Source organism: Patella vulgata, chromosome 1 (genome assembly GCF_932274485.2).
Source record: "Patella vulgata chromosome 1, xgPatVulg1.2, whole genome shotgun sequence".
Lineage (NCBI taxonomy): Eukaryota > Metazoa > Mollusca > Gastropoda > Patellidae > Patella > Patella vulgata.
In genome coordinates this window covers 64,620,798-64,637,729 of record NC_065879.2, presented here as the reverse complement: position 1 = coordinate 64,637,729, position 16,932 = coordinate 64,620,798, and the positions used below count along the sequence as shown (strand labels likewise).

The 16,932-nt window shown below is 37.1% G+C and overlaps 1 protein-coding gene across 1 annotated transcript; it reads left to right on the top strand.

Annotated features, from left to right (window-relative positions):
- Positions 1-3,796: 3,796 nt before the first annotated feature.
- On the top strand, positions 3,797-8,588 carry LOC126809686 (uncharacterized). Its single transcript, XM_050534410.1, has 4 exons — positions 3,797-4,277; positions 6,518-6,626; positions 7,166-7,280; positions 8,286-8,588. Exons 1-4 carry the CDS (start codon positions 3,815-3,817, stop codon positions 8,586-8,588), a joined length of 990 nt encoding a protein of 329 aa, XP_050390367.1. The 5' UTR covers positions 3,797-3,814.
- Positions 8,589-16,932: the final 8,344 nt, after the last annotated feature.

The following is a 16,932-nucleotide window of genomic DNA, read 5'->3' as shown; positions in this document are numbered from 1 at the left end:
GGGGCGGGGGGAATCTTCGAAAAAATTCTTTCTATTACGATAAAGTACGATCGACATGACGTCATGCTCGATTACTGGTCCTTAAGCGGTGGACACCTTAACCGAATCATTCGGCCGAATCAATCAGCGCCGAATTTTATTCGGCAGAATGGATGGACACGCTAGGTGAGGCCTTCGTCCGATTCATCAGTCGATTGCATCACTTTCACGTCACATGATTAATCATGGCGGCGAGAATGTCTTCAAACATTCACGTAACTTCTCGATATGAGAGGATGGTGAGTGGTGATTGGCTAATGAATTCTACAATCGGGCGAATGCTTCGGCGAAGCGGACACAATAAGGCAAATATAATTCGGCCGAATATTATATCAAACATGTTTGATTCGGGTGAATCATTCGGTCGAATAGAAATTCGTCCGAATGATATTGGACACGCTAGGCGAATTTCGACGCCGATTGAATTGACCGAATCATTCAACTAGTGTGTCCACCGCTTTATAGATCTACGCTCTGCAGATTATAGATTTATCGTGCATTTTAACATATAATTCCATACATATCGAGGGTATAGAACATAATTGTGATAAGTCAATATATCAGCCATTGTGACTTATCACAATTATGTTCTAAACCCTCGATATGACAATTCCAGAACTTTTCGAGTTTGTCACGAGTATGCTAGTTGGCTACGCTCATGTTTTGTTTTGTCCACATCAGTTTCGGTTTTAATCACTTAAACATGCATTATGCAAGAGCTAAATCTGCCTATTTCAGGTCTTTCTTTAGGCCTGAAATGTTATCTAAATTATTAATTAGACATTAATTAACCCATCCAGGCCATAATCAACTCTAGATGGCAGCGCTAGCCTGCGATCTTTAGTGGATTGTAAGCCGATTTACTGCATAACTTTCCTTCTCTATTAAACGATTAAATGGATAATCGAGACTATGCTGTTTATCGTACTGACTTTAGTAATGATGACCGAGGCTTATGGGAATTTCAGTCGCTTAGTTCTCGGTTCATAGTGGACCAATTTGAATGAAATTTTCACCAAATTGCCTTTACATTATCTAGTTTTTAACTTTTATAGTGAGAACTGCCAACTCGTTACCGAATCTCCCATAATGTATCTTTAAAAGAATCATTTTGATTTAGACAAGTAATGACCAGCATAAACTTATCTTGATGTGACTTCTACACCAGAAAAAATATCAACTAGAGGACGTTTACTTTTCCTTCAATAAGACGTAGCCAATGAATCAATGTCACCGCCCTTAATGGACTTTTGTCATAAATCTAGTATGGTTGATTTCTAGATCAGCTTGTTTCTCTTATTTCAATAGAATTATATTTGTTATATTAATTTATCAGCTAATACATTTATATCGATCTTATATGGAAATGTTTAAATTCTTGCTTTTGTGCACCAACCGGGATAATCCAGATGGGCGTGCACCATGCAGTCTGCTATTAGAGAAATATAGCTTGGACATCGACGTATCTGCCTTCTCTTCACAGAATTCCAACTGTAATGTTTTCTACCTCGGATTTATGTCCCATCCGAATTACTAGACGTTTTTCCTTGCCAAGCTCAACGCTTCTGGTTAATGAGCCAGCGCCGTATGCATCGAGCCATAGTGGCTCCGTGTTGTTTGGAAGTTATTTATATTATGTGTTCTTTATAAAATGCTTGAAACGATTTCGAAATGGGTTTATCTGGTGTGTTATTTTGATTTGTGTGGTTTGTTTCTCTACTTCCGAAACATTTGTTGGGATTGTGATAAAACGATAAACATTTAGACAAAAGCCTACATTAGATAAGATAATAGGTGAGTTGTAGAATTAAAGAAATACTCTGTTCATATCACGAACTGGAGCTGTAGTGACTCGGTGAGGTATGTGCTGGCTCGCTATCCTAGATGTATCGAGTTGGCCGAGAAAGTTCATTGGCGTGCACGTAAAAGAACGCAATAAGAGTAGGCTGTAGAGCAGCTGTCGGGGCAAACTTCACCTCATAACACGCTGCATGGCGTATGCCCGTCTTTATTAGTTTGAATGGAACAGAAAAGTAGTACGTTAAACCCTATTTCATTTCATATCACCAACACGATCATTTTGATATTACCATAAGTTTAATTTTCTATAATGCCATGTGCGATGCTTGGGAGGGAAGTTTACCCGGACAGTGGGGTCAATTGTCAAGTGGACTTTCTCTTCATGCCGTATGCCCGGCTAGGTTACACCAGCGACAAATACGATGACCTTGTGATAATTTGATGGGGTGTATAATTCGTCGGCGAGAAAGATTTTTGGTGTGCGCAGGCCTTTAGTAAAATGTTAGGGATACCTCCACAGAAAGTTATATCCATTAGACTTGCTTCACGGCATCGGTATGGATGCTATAGTAAGACTAGACGATATTATACCAAGATATTGCGAGACCTGAAGACATTATACCAAGACTTGGGAAGACTATACCGAGACCTGGAGAGATTATACCAGGAGTTGAGAGACTATACCATGACTTGGAGCGATTATACCATGACTTAAAGAGACTATACCTAGACTTATGGAAACTATAACAGGGCTTGACGAGGTTATACCAGTACCTGAAGAGATTCTACCAAAACTTGATGAGGCTATACCAGGACTTGATGAGATTATACAAAGACTTTAAGAGACTATATCAAGACTTCGTGAGATTATTTCAAGGCACGAAGAGACCTGGAGAGACTATATCATGACTTGAAGAGATTTGTATTATAAGGTCGATGATTATACCAAGACTTGACGAGGCTATCAAGATTTGAAAATGCTATCCCAAGAAGACTATATCAATACTTAAAGAGATTATACCAGGATATGAGAAGATTATACCTGGAATTAAAGAGAAAAAACACAAGACAAAACATATTGAAAGATATATATGTATGTGGAAATCCAAATTAGGGCCAACTTTAAGTCATCTGATACATGCTTTATATTTATGTTACATTTGTATCCGCCGTTATTGTAAGTGACAATGTTACTTATATAACATTATTACGTGTTACCTTTATTTTTATAACTGGTTATTGTAAGTGATAATGAGACTTTAAATATAGAATAATATCATCACTTTTATATTGTAAGTATATTTTTTAGCTGCTAATTGTAAGTTTTAATAACACATTAAACATAGAATAATATCATAACTTTTGTATTATAAGTACCGGTATATATTTTAGATTTATAGTATATCGCCTTTATATTATGAGTATATTTTTAACTGGTTATTGGAATTGATAATACCACATTAAATATAGAGTTATACATCGCTTTTGGGTATATTTTTAGCTGGTTATTGTAAGTGCTAACGTGATACTACAACTTTATATAGAGTTATATATGAGTATATTATTAGTTTATTATGGGGAGTGATAATGTCACTTTAAACATAGTATAATATGTCTCCTTTATATTATGAGTATATTGTAGCTGTTTTTTTAAGTGAGTATACCGCTTTAATTATTGTAGAATATGTCTCCTTTATATTATGAGTATATTTTAGCTGGTTATTGTAAGTGATAATACATGTCTCCTTTATATTATGAGTACATTTTAGCCGGTCATTGTAAGTGATAATATCCCTTTAAACATAGTATAATATATCGCCTTTATAAAGTTACATGTATCTTTTATAGTTGGTATTGTGTGTTGAGATGTAATTTTACTCTATCAGATTCTATGTGCGATTTACTTGACTGAACAAACTATCAACCACTTCATAATTTATGTTGTTTGCGCCTGGCAGACATTTGTCATTGTAAGATGAGACCAGTGGTGGGAGGAAGCCATAAATACACAAATACGGAAATACACAAAAATCTCGGGGAAATGGCAGCCGACCAGGAGTATGTCCCACAGCAGATGACCACATCAACAACGGTTGTCAGTAATAACACTGCGACTGACAGTGGACGCAAGTTTAAACGTAGTATTAGCTGGTCCGACTCCGAAAGCAACCTTCGGAAACTGAGGAACGGCGATTTCAACAATTGTGATCTTTTGGAAAAATTTCTCTCGAAGAGACGACATTGCCACTTACAATTCTTCGGTAAATCAGGCGCAGACGTTGACATCGACGTAAACGCCGAAACGGAGTCGGTGCGAGAAGATCCGCCGGAATTTCGGCTTTCATCGTCAAGTGATGCTGATGACGAAGTGTCGACGCGACCGTCAACAGAAACTTGTCCAACAGAACCGATGGAAAACAAGAAACAGATTAAACCAGGTTAGTTCATCAGCTGTTCATTAATTCTTTGATTTTTTTGGGGGGAGGGGGGCGATTGTCTAAGAAATCGGTTCATCTATTATATTTCATGGACTAATGGTGGTAAATGGTTCTCTTATTCGATTTCCTCTCTTTTGCTTGACCTCTTTGGCTAGTTAGCCTAGATTCGATTATTGCGGATATAATTTAAATTTTCTGTTAGGTTTGGTGAATATTGAATATTTTGGGATGGAAAGATCAGGAGATTAAACAGAGATGCCATAGGTAAATCACCTACATATGACCTACATTCCTTTCACAATGTCAACATGATCAACTCCCTCACAAATTTGTATCAGGTAATAAGTTGGGCTCTTTGTGGTACCAAGGTTAAGACCACCTGGATGTTAAACTTCCTACTTATTATCGATGTCTTTCGACAATTAGTTGTGTCCGATTACCGAATTTATATTGATTGCTCTGACTTTTCCTTCCCTGTCAACAATAATTATCCTTGTATTTCCAAAGATACGGTATTTCTGCAATAGAGTAATGTAAATCTTGTCCACTAACGAAATTTTTAAAATTTCCAACACCTTTGCAACAAACAAAGTTCCAAGTTAAAATTCGGTGTATACTTTCACGTCCCTTTGAAGACCAGTGTATAATTTTCCCATCTTTCATGCCCCGTGCATTGTTTCAAGAATCGTAAAGTGTAATTTCTGGCCTCTTTATAATTTTATCCGATATGTGGCGTTTCCGCTCACTCTTCTTTGATTTCCCACTGCCAAAAGTGATTTTACGTACACAGTCATGGTTGAATAAATTAAGTTAGATTTATTGATAAATGTTCCTTTATGTATAATATAGTTTAATGTACTCTTTAAACTTTTAACTTTCTATGTAACTTAATAACTCTATTAAGTGCTGTAAGATTTTAAAAATGATTGTTTTCAGACAAAGAATTTTTTAAAATACATGTTTCATTTTACTAGACTAGACGACTCTTTCAAGTAGAAGTTGTGTTATTATATGAAATTTAAAGTAAGGAGATGCCGCTGAGAAGGAAGTGCTGCTCGTACAAATTCTACTGTAATTTATAACAAAATAATACGTCCGTCTTTGGGTGGATTTAAAGCACTACGTTATTATGGCAATCTACAAACTTACTGGATCTTACAAGCCTCAATTTTTCCCAAGTACTGTGTACAGTAGGCTCTAATTAACATTATGGGAGAGAGATGAACAATATTGTAAACAGTTAGAATTGCTATTAGTCTCATCAATGATGACAAATTATTTTGCCTCGCAGTCTTTGCGGGGATCACGTGGCTAAGTGGGTAAGACGCTGGCTCGCTAGCCTGGAGGTCGGGTGTTCGATCCCTGCATTGGCCGAGAAAGTTCATTCAGATTTTCCTGCGTGGTTTCCCCTTGTCAGTGATGCAGGATGGAGGGCCTGACAATGACAGCTGTCTAGTCGTTCGGATGGGACGAAAAACCGAGGTCCCGTGTACACATTGGCGTGCACGTAAAAGATCCCTTGGCAGTTGGAATTCGATATAAGAGTAGGTCGTAGCGCCGCTGCCCGGGCAAAATTTCCCTCATAGCACACTGTATGGCGTATGCCCGTCTTCATTAGCCCAGGTTAGGTGCAGAACAGTAGGACGTTAAACCTCATTTCATTTCATTCCATTTCCGCTTTAAGATACTGTTTTAATGGTGGATAAATGTTTGCTTAACAGCTGGCTATACAAGAATCAATATATTTATACCAGACCGATGTCGGGCTTTGAATAATGGTATCCAGTCTCAAAAGAATGTACGGACTAATGCTCATCTTCATACCTAAATCGGTTTAGTAGATTATAGGTAGATTTTCTGGGGAAACAAATAGTTGAAGTTTGAGGTTTGTTATATGTTGACCCGATGAACTTTGAGATGTGATATAATTCCTCTTTTGTTGAATGTGATATAATTCCTCTTTTGTTGAATGTGAAGTATTGTATCACAGACCCCTTTCTAACCCCGTGTTCATGCAGTATAATAATACACACCTATTTCTTTTCTTTTTAAGTGAAGAGAGAGAAAAAGGAGGACCGTCATTGTAACCGAAAACAAATGATTTTATAGTCTGAATCCTTTCTTGATCCCCCATAGATGACCTGTGCTAAACCTTAGATAACACAGTATAACGAGTCTGGAACATTTTTGCAATCAGTTGAGGTTTAAATATTTTTAGCCATGTTTTGTGATTATTTTAGGTAGGAAATTGCTGAAAACTAACAGTGTCTTCTCCGATGAAGTTTTTATGCCAGATAATAAACGAAGTTTGACCTTTCAACAAAAGAAAATCCTCGTTGGACCTTTGAAGTAAGCAATTTACTTCTGTAGGGTTTGCTAATTGTGGGTTTTGTAATTGGGATTTTGGAATTTGTAGATTTTGTATTTGTGTTTCTTTTGTGGTTGTTCTAATTGTGATTTGTTATTTCTGATTTTTGTATAGGACAACCCTTTAGAATCGACAATGTAATTTATATTGTACCCCGATCATATTAAAATCATGATCAGTGTGTCTTTAATAACCAACGCACAACTTCACCCATTATGCGCCTGCTACACATTATCGCGGGGTACAGACTACGGGACGACAATTTATAAAGTATTGGACAAGTTTAGACTTAGAAACGTTGTCGGATAGTAAGGGTGATATTTGGCGATTATGGTATACAGATATACAGTGCACTGTTTTAAACCTTTTAAAGTAAACCCGCAGTCCTCTTTCTGCAGTATTTAAGAATCACCGTGTTAATCGTCAATTGTTATTTTTGTTTATCCTGTGTCTGTCCCCTGTGGTCCTTTATGTTACAATTTTTGTAATTTTATTGTTTGTTTATTGACGTTTATTTCAGGGATAAGTTGTTCGTGGGTTTGAGCGGTTTGTATGGTATTGCTCTAGTCGTGTTAGGATTTGTCCTACCAATCGCTGAAACGTTCTCAGATCCAACAAAACCTTATTTCTTTGAGGTCAGTTCTTACTTTTACAATAAGAATGTGGGATTGTCTATAACATCCCCACATAATATGTAAAATATCCAGCTTGTCAAGAAATCGTGTAAATACGCAGCGGTGGTTCTTTAAGGTAGTCCCTCCCCCCCCCCCCCCATCCCGTCATTTGAGATATCCTCTATTGTCCATGGTCAAGGTTGGGTCACTTTTTACTGGAAATTTTTTATGATGGCTGTCGTGACAATATCAGTGGATATAGACGTACCACCCATTTAGTTGCCTGGGCATAAACTCCACCCCGTCGCATTGCAGACATAACCATCTAATAGGACTTTAAACTCTAGTCCCTTCTGTTCGTCAACCGTGGGTTGAAGCTAATCTGTCAAATTAAACTAATGAAGTAGGGTCCAAGGAACAAATGGTGTAGGCCTATGCTTCTCGTTTCAATTTATTTTTCGTTCCATTGTATATCTAATCACGGTGAAGACTGTACCTTATGCTAAGAAAAATAAAAATGAAATGAAATGGGGTTTAACGTCCTACAGTTCTGCTCCGAACTGGGGTAATGAAAATGGGCATACGTCATACAGTGTGCTATGAGGGAAATTTTGCCCGGACAGCGTCATTACGGCCTACTCTTACATCGAATTCCAACTGTCAAGGGATCTTTTACGTGCACGCCAATGTGTACACGGGACCTCCTTGTCAGGCCCTCCGTCCTGCATCACTGACAAGGGGGAACCACGCCGGAAAATCTGAATGAACTTTCTCGGCCAATGCAGGGATCGAACACCCGACCTCCAGGCTAACTAAGGAAAATAATCTTTCTTGACTTGCTTGTATAGACAGGTAATACTGATAGAAAGCGAGTCACGGTTGATATTAAAAGTCGTTGCTAAGTATTTCTTAACTAGCTTGAATCTGCAGGTCACGTCAAGAAGTGGATTTGATTTCTGCTCCCTCGATCAAATAGGGAACTCAGGTTAACGAGATCTTACCAATCTTGAAATTATTTAATTTCAGATATTCTATCTATATCTTTACATCACCAGCATTCTCTTCCTCATCTACGTCTACGTCTACCTGTTGCGTAGAAACCGTATGACGTTCAACATCCTGTCTCGTACGTGGTCGTTCCGTCGTTCAGTTAACTCCTGTAAAGATTCACCGAACGCTAGTACGACGTCATTCAGAACGAGAAAACGGAAGGTCGCGTTTGACGAAACCAATAATCACCATACAGGTAGTTTTTACCTCAGACTTGGAGCACTAGGTAACACCTGTTTTGTTTTTTTATTAATATTAATGTGTGTAGGCCCATCGTAATTAAAATTAGATTACAATTTCGTTTCGTAGGGTTTTTTTTCCCCTCGAATTGTAATCTATACTTTTTTATATCTTCTAAAGGAAAATTGCAACATTTCGAGACTTACCAAAGAGTATGTGTCGAAAGTTTAAACACGCAGCAATGATATCATTTGAACCCTGTTTTGGCTTGTTTATGTATCAAATAGTGCATTATTGAAATAGATAATGTATAATATCGATAACTTAATTTAAATTCGTCTGTGGACTTATCTGTAGCCCATTTATTTACAACTTAGATATTCTTATGGTCATCTAGTTCGATTTCGATCATCATGACATATTTATCAAATTTAATATATTATTATAAAATTCCCACTTTATCTATTTTACGCATGTGTTATGAAGATAGTATAAAATTCTGGAATACATACGAATAAAGACAATAATAACTTGGGTTCTCCATTCTTCATTGCTATAGTAACATTCTGTCACTATTTTTCAGCTTTTGGTGTGGGTAGTATGATACATAGTGGTTTAAACTTTGGTCATTATTTTGAGATTCATCACCATGGTGATCCATGTAGTGACCTAGTTCAAGCTATTAAACCCGTATTCCATCTCATCTTCACGTTTGCCCAGCTTTACTTCGTCTTTCAGAACTCAAAGGTAAGCTTCCTTATTTAATACTACGTTTTCTCTTCTAACTCTGCCCTATTTAATACTTGGCCTTTATACTTCGTCTTCACATCTCATCTTCTCAACTCTAAGAGAAGCTGTTCTATTTATTTTTACTTCGACTAAAATATTCTGTCTTATGTAACAATAACATTACAGAACACTATATAGTTTATAGTAACAATAATATTGCATATCAATATATAGTTTATAGATAGTAACAATAATATCAAAAATCAATATATCATAGTTTATTGTAAAAATAATATTACAGATCAATATATAGTTTATAGTAACAAAAATATTACAGATCAGTATATTATAGTTTATAGTTACAATAATATTACAGATCTATTAATAGTTTATTGTAACAATAATATTTCAGAGGTATATCCATCTATATTTTACATTAATTATAATATTACAGATGTGCATCCATCGTTACCGGTCATTAGCCAGGTTTGGTTTGATGCATATGAGTGGGACAAACATATGTGTCTGGGTTCGTGGTATTGTGGTGGAAACTCTGCAGGTAATCAGGAAGTCAGAGAGACAGCAGCTGGCCCAGCAACTTGCACAACATCCAATATATGATTCTAATAATAACTCTATCACAGACCCAGCTCTGATAAACGGTGTGTGTATATTTGCTGTTTTAAGAAAATAAGTTTGATCTTTGATATAAGTGTATGCAATGCAAATTGTTATGGGTTATATCAAACGCACAATAATTGAACTCGCGGATTGCTTCCCACTGCTAAACAGTCCTACTGAAAAGTTGGAAAAGTTGAGTTTCAGAAAGATCTCAACAGCTGTCATGACAGCTTTGCTACTGTAGCCATTATTATATAAACCCAACCCAGTCATAGACCAATATTAAAATCCAATCTTCTTCGATAAGGTCACGAAGTTAAAATTCTTTTAAAAACAGAGGTGGATATGGTATCAGCGATGGTAGTTAAATAGTCGTTTCCAGTAATCGATAATGACTGTTGATTACAGATAACAACTAACACTGAGTAGTCAGTCATGTTGCTGGAATTTTCCCATATCTGGGTTGTGTGTAGCACTGTAAATAACTGTATCCCGGCACGAATTAATTACCCCGTTATTCGCCAAATAACCTGGTTTAGTTGACATTTCTTCCCACTGGTATAGAACTTTACGCACAAGCGATTTATTCCAGTTTTGTTGACAGTCCTCTCCTTCTCTCAACAGATGAAGCACGTTATGATCTTTTACCAGAGTTAGCCTGTCATTGGGATGCATTGATGGGACGTATTGTAGACAAGGCATCAGACTATCTGTATCCATGTACCATAGAATACAGTCTCATATGTGCAGGTAGTTATAAAATAATCATATCCTGACCAAACATATATGGGATAAATTTTTAGCACTGAATCCTGTGTAATACCACCAAGTGCCATATTTGGGTTTAAGCTATACAAGCTTGGGTCTCACAATCTTTGCTTCTTGCTTTTAAAATTGCGGAAAATGATATTAAACAATTAAGGGGCATTTTGTTTTTATGGCGACCCATATATCCGTTTTTGCTACGCACCATTGTGGATCTTCTGGGGTTACTTTCTAAAAACGTGTCCTAATGCTTTATGTAGCTTAGGATCTCACGAAGCCTAATTAAATACTATTCTGATTGTGAAGTTTCTAATGTTCTTGGGACACAATGCCGTGACCTTTCGGGATTAAAAAAAAAACTTCACTCAAATTCCAGGAGAATAAACATCGTGGACTGTAATGTTTAAATTCCAGTCTGTGCGTGAGTAATTGTAGGTATTTGTTATGATATTGATCTCAGAGACTAGTACAACTAGTATATAACTGTGTTATTTTTATTTTTTTCCAGCCATTTTATACATCATGTGGAGAAATGTGGGATACGGTAGAAGTCCACGGCGGGAGAAGTCTGTTTCTGATGACGAATATGATGGTGAGAGTGTTAGAACGACCAGGATGAGTGTCGACTGTACTGGTTCTAGTCGGGGACTCTTCCTGGGAATACTCATGTTTGTCGTTGGAGTTGTCTCCCTTGTTGCCTTCTACGTTCTCGTAACCCAAGATCATCTGAGAACGGCGGCAACTCTCCTCGGTCATTTATCAGAAACGTTTATGTACTTGGTTTCCATGGTTGCGGTTTGCTTCGCTGCGCATAGAATGAAAGATCTCCATTATTCCCGAAAACGAGGCGGTTTGGAACAGACACTCATCATATTCGCTTTGTTTGGTCTCTTTATATTTGGAATGTTTAGTATCGTTGCCGCCATGTTTTTCATCTCAACACTGGATGGCGTTTTAACAATTATAACCAATTTATGTATGATTACCCAAGCGTCCATGCAGGCAGTGTTTATGATGGTAGCTTTAAAAATGTCGGCAGTTAATGTTCTTCACGTGAGAAGAAAAGATGGGCGAGAATACGTCACATTTCTGCTCATTTCAAATTTTGCGCTTTGGGCCATTAATACATTTGAAACACAGCGTTCAGAGCACAACCCATTACAGTTAGCCTTCTATGGACCCAAAGCATGGTCTATCTTTAGCCACATCAGCGTCCCACTTGGTATTTTTTATCGGTTCCATTCTACCGTCTGTTTGTCAATTATCTGGAAAAACGCATGGAAATATAAATAGGGAATATCTCACTGAGAAGACGGAGTTAGGACATTTAACTTATTTGTCTTTTGAATGTTTATATATTGTTTATGTCAGTTGTTACCAGTTATTCGTAGTAAAATATTAATGTTTATAGTTGTCGTCAGGTTATTGTTGGTGTTGGGGTGCAGAGTTCGTTTAAAGTCCACTCATAACAATCTTGACCATTGTGTGTGGTGGTCATCAACCAGGCTATATTGTGCCAAACATATATACAATCTGATTAAACACAGATTCTATTTCGTTTCGTTTTTTTATAGTTCAAAATTTCGTTTTACTTGTCTTTACTACAATAGAATCTGGAAGAGTTGTTTTATTACCGGCGTTCTGGTTGAAGTGGGGGATTAGCCAATGAACCGGTCTGTCACGGCGAGTTCTTGGCGTGCGATGCACGGAACTGTGGGTAAACCACTAGAAATGTCAATGCTGATTGATTAATCAACGTCTGACGTTATAGGGTCAAAAGCCGCTTGTACGATCCATGACGCGACCTTCCAGTACAACCGGTCAGATCTTCATGTAGTGTAGGCCATCGAAAGTGTAAAAAAAAAACGAAACGAAATAGGTCTGTATTTTAATCAGATTGCCAAACATATGACGATCTTTACGAGACAAACTAAACATCTATCATACAAATATATCAATACACATAAAACTAACAACAGATATCACAAACATTTTATTATATAAGTGGTTAAACAATCTTAAGATCTAATAATACGAATCAAAATGTAGTTATAAATGGATTCAACCAAAACTCTTTTCAATGGACTATTGTAACTCCCTACTTCACGGTCTCCCAACACCTTCATTAAATCGTCTACAGAAGATTCAAAACACAGCCGCACGAATTATTACTAAAACCAAACTTTATGATCATATTTCACAAATTCTTAGGGAGCTTCATTGGCTACCTGTGAGGAAACGTGTAGAATTTAAGATTTTACTGTTGACATACAAGTACCTTCATGCCACAGCACCGAGCTATCTTCAGGACCTGATTCAAATAAAATCCCATCAAAGAACAACCAGGTCGTCAAATATACAACAACAAATTCCATATCGTGTGGTGATAGGGCTTTCTCTGTAGCAGCAGCAGTGAGATTGGTTAGGGGTCCGCGAATAAATTCGTATTCCTTCCTTCAAATTTTTATTATGTTCATATCAAAATATCATAATACGCCAATATCGCAAATTCAGCCTCAAACCTGAAATTATCCATCATTTTCACAAGTCCTCTCCTCAGGTGCAAACCCTATTTTCCAAACTTTTCTGCGCCATATAATAGGTTGACAGACAATGAAACATGCGCCCACAGCAGTCAACAAGGGGTGTCGCATATTTTTTCTTTTGTCTGTAATGAAATCATTAGAGTTTGTTTGGCTTCTAGATTTTGTCGTCTCACAACCTTAAATACTGTGTATAAATTTAAAGTCAATCGGATGACAATTTTGGTCTTGAGAGCATCCATAACATTTATAAGAGTCGTGAAGGGCCATAACTCTAGCAATAATTATCAGAAACTCTTAAAAATCAATAAGGTTCGTCGTCTGAAGATTAAAGTCAATCGGATAATAACTTTGGTCTGTAGATCGTGAACAAGATTATGCAAAGAGGTCAAGGGCTATAACGCTGGCAGTAAGTATGGGATATCGGTTTCTTCGCCTCATAACATTAAACATTGTATAAAATTAAAGTCAATCGAATGATAACTTTGGCCTGTAAAGCATCCACAAAATTTCTCAAAGAGGTCAAAACTCAATCATTATTAGAAATTGTTAAAAATCAATAGGATTCTTTGTCTTTCTAAAAGAGGCAGTCATTACTGGAAATTGTTGAAAATTAATAGGCTTTTTCGTCTTATGATCATCAACACTGTGCATAAATTTAAAAGTCAATAGGATATTATTTGTAGTCTCTAGAGCATCCACAAGATTTCCCAAAGGTCAGGGGCCGTAAATCGTTGAAAATCTATAAGCTCCTCCGTCTCATGGCCTTAAACAGTGCGTATAAATTCCAAGTCAATGGCATATATTGCCTTTATCCTCTAGAGCGTCTACAAGCAATTGTGAACTCTGACCAACAGACCGGCCGGGTGAGGGGGGGTGGAGGGCGCAGAATATACGACCACATTTCAATGTAGGCTTATGAAAAAGGTGCATAATCACCAGATGTAGACTTACATTCTCGCAAGGGGCACCTCGACTTATACACTGACCACTTGAGATGTTCCAAATGCTCCTAAACTGACAGTGAGTACTTAGTTGGGAAGACTCATACACCATGCACACAGAACCGAGTTTTTATCTTAATTATGCTCAATATAATCTGAGCAAGACCTTACTGTCTGCTTCAACTTAGTGCTGGTAAGACACTGATATCGATGACGGGGGCAACCACCGAAAGCGCAATGACAAAACCGAGAGCCTCCTTATTTACGATCTGACCCCACTCGGTTGTTATATAGCTTCTTTCAACTTACGCTGCAAAACATTACAACCATTTAAATTTTGGGATTTTTTTTTATTATTCTTAATCAATTTTATACAACCACAACATAATTAACCATCATGATAGAACAATGTAAGTTCTACAAATTATTCAAATAAATGTCATTTATTTACGAGTCGTTAATGTAACAATCATTTTCATTTTAAATCACATGTTTTTGTCACAATCAAAACAACAAAATTTAATGATCAAGTATTTGATTATAATTTTTATTCACGTGCGCCTGTCATTGAGTCAACTGGCGTAGTTTCGAATCCCCGGTTGTACATGACAAGGAGTAGGGTTGCCTGTCCAACCTCGTGGGTTTTCTCCGGGTCCTCCGGTTTCCTCCCACTGTTAAAGACCCCTAAGCGCAAGCGTATTATTGAAATAAAATACCATACGTTAGTCCCGAAATGACCTAGTCTGTGTCGAGTGGACGTTAAACCCCATTTCCCTCTCTATAATTTTTATTGGTTTCAACACGCTCCATTACATTTAGATAACAGGAAATTGAGTAGTTTCTTTAATATTTGTAATAATCTCTCTATTTTCGCTACTATTTATGACCAGGGCTTTTTTTTATGCGATTTCATAATCAAGTAGAGAAACTGACCCTCGTGATGGCATTTGACTTTCAAAATCCGAGCGATCGATTGACGGATTTGTCTCTAATTTTGCATTTTGCAAACACCTCCGATCTAAACATATATTGTCCAATCACGGCAAATCGAATATTGATTTTTACCGCCCGACAAAGCTCTACGTTCCGACTCCTCTCCGGTATATAGTGTTTCGCATTGGCTCATTGAGTACGACATTGGCTCGCGAACCTGGACGCGACCTTCCAGTACAACCGGTCAGATCTTCATGTAGTGTAGGCCATCGAAAGTGTAAAAAAAAAACGAAACGAAATAGGTCTGTATTTTAATCAGATTGCCAAACATATGACGATCTTTACGAGACAAACTAAACATCTATCATACAAATATATCAATACACATAAAACTAACAACAGATATCACAAACATTTTATTATATAAGTGGTTAAACAATCTTAAGATCTAATAATACGAATCAAAATGTAGTTATAAATGGATTCAACCAAAACTCTTTTCAATGGACTATTGTAACTCCCTACTTCACGGTCTCCCAACACCTTCATTAAATCGTCTACAGAAGATTCAAAACACAGCCGCACGAATTATTACTAAAACCAAACTTTATGATCATATTTCACAAATTCTTAGGGAGCTTCATTGGCTACCTGTGAGGAAACGTGTAGAATTTAAGATTTTACTGTTGACATACAAGTACCTTCATGCCACAGCACCGAGCTATCTTCAGGACCTGATTCAAATAAAATCCCATCAAAGAACAACCAGGTCGTCAAATATACAACAACAAATTCCATATCGTGTGGTGATAGGGCTTTCTCTGTAGCAGCAGCAGTGAGATTGGTTAGGGGTCCGCGAATAAATTCGTATTCCTTCCTTCAAATTTTTATTATGTTCATATCAAAATATCATAATACGCCAATATCGCAAATTCAGCCTCAAACCTGAAATTATCCATCATTTTCACAAGTCCTCTCCTCAGGTGCAAACCCTATTTTCCAAACTTTTCTGCGCCATATAATAGGTTGACAGACAATGAAACATGCGCCCACAGCAGTCAACAAGGGGTGTCGCATATTTTTTCTTTTGTCTGTAATGAAATCATTAGAGTTTGTTTGGCTTCTAGATTTTGTCGTCTCACAACCTTAAATACTGTGTATAAATTTAAAGTCAATCGGATGACAATTTTGGTCTTGAGAGCATCCATAACATTTATAAGAGTCGTGAAGGGCCATAACTCTAGCAATAATTATCAGAAACTCTTAAAAATCAATAAGGTTCGTCGTCTGAAGATTAAAGTCAATCGGATAATAACTTTGGTCTGTAGATCGTGAACAAGATTATGCAAAGAGGTCAAGGGCTATAACGCTGGCAGTAAGTATGGGATATCGGTTTCTTCGCCTCATAACATTAAACATTGTATAAAATTAAAGTCAATCGAATGATAACTTTGGCCTGTAAAGCATCCACAAAATTTCTCAAAGAGGTCAAAACTCAATCATTATTAGAAATTGTTAAAAATCAATAGGATTCTTTGTCTTTCTAAAAGAGGCAGTCATTACTGGAAATTGTTGAAAATTAATAGGCTTTTTCGTCTTATGATCATCAACACTGTGCATAAATTTAAAAGTCAATAGGATATTATTTGTAGTCTCTAGAGCATCCACAAGATTTCCCAAAGGTCAGGGGCCGTAAATCGTTGAAAATCTATAAGCTCCTCCGTCTCATGGCCTTAAACAGTGCGTATAAATTCCAAGTCAATGGCATATATTGCCTTTATCCTCTAGAGCGTCTACAAGCAATTGTGAACTCTGACCAACAGACCGGCCGGGTGAGGGGGGGTGGAGGGCGCAGAATATACGACCACATTTCAATGTAGGCTTATGAAAAAGGTGCATAATCACCAG

Coding starts and splice junctions, on each gene's coding strand:
- LOC126809686 (XM_050534410.1), top strand. CDS start 3,815: ATGAGACCAGTGGTGGGAGGAAGCCATAAATACACAAATACGGAAATA. Junction 6,627..7,165: donor ATCCTCGTTGGACCTTTGAA/GTAAGCAATTTA, acceptor CGTTTATTTCAG/GGATAAGTTGTTCGTGGGTT. Junction 7,281..8,285: donor CAAAACCTTATTTCTTTGAG/GTCAGTTCTTAC, acceptor ATTTAATTTCAG/ATATTCTATCTATATCTTTA.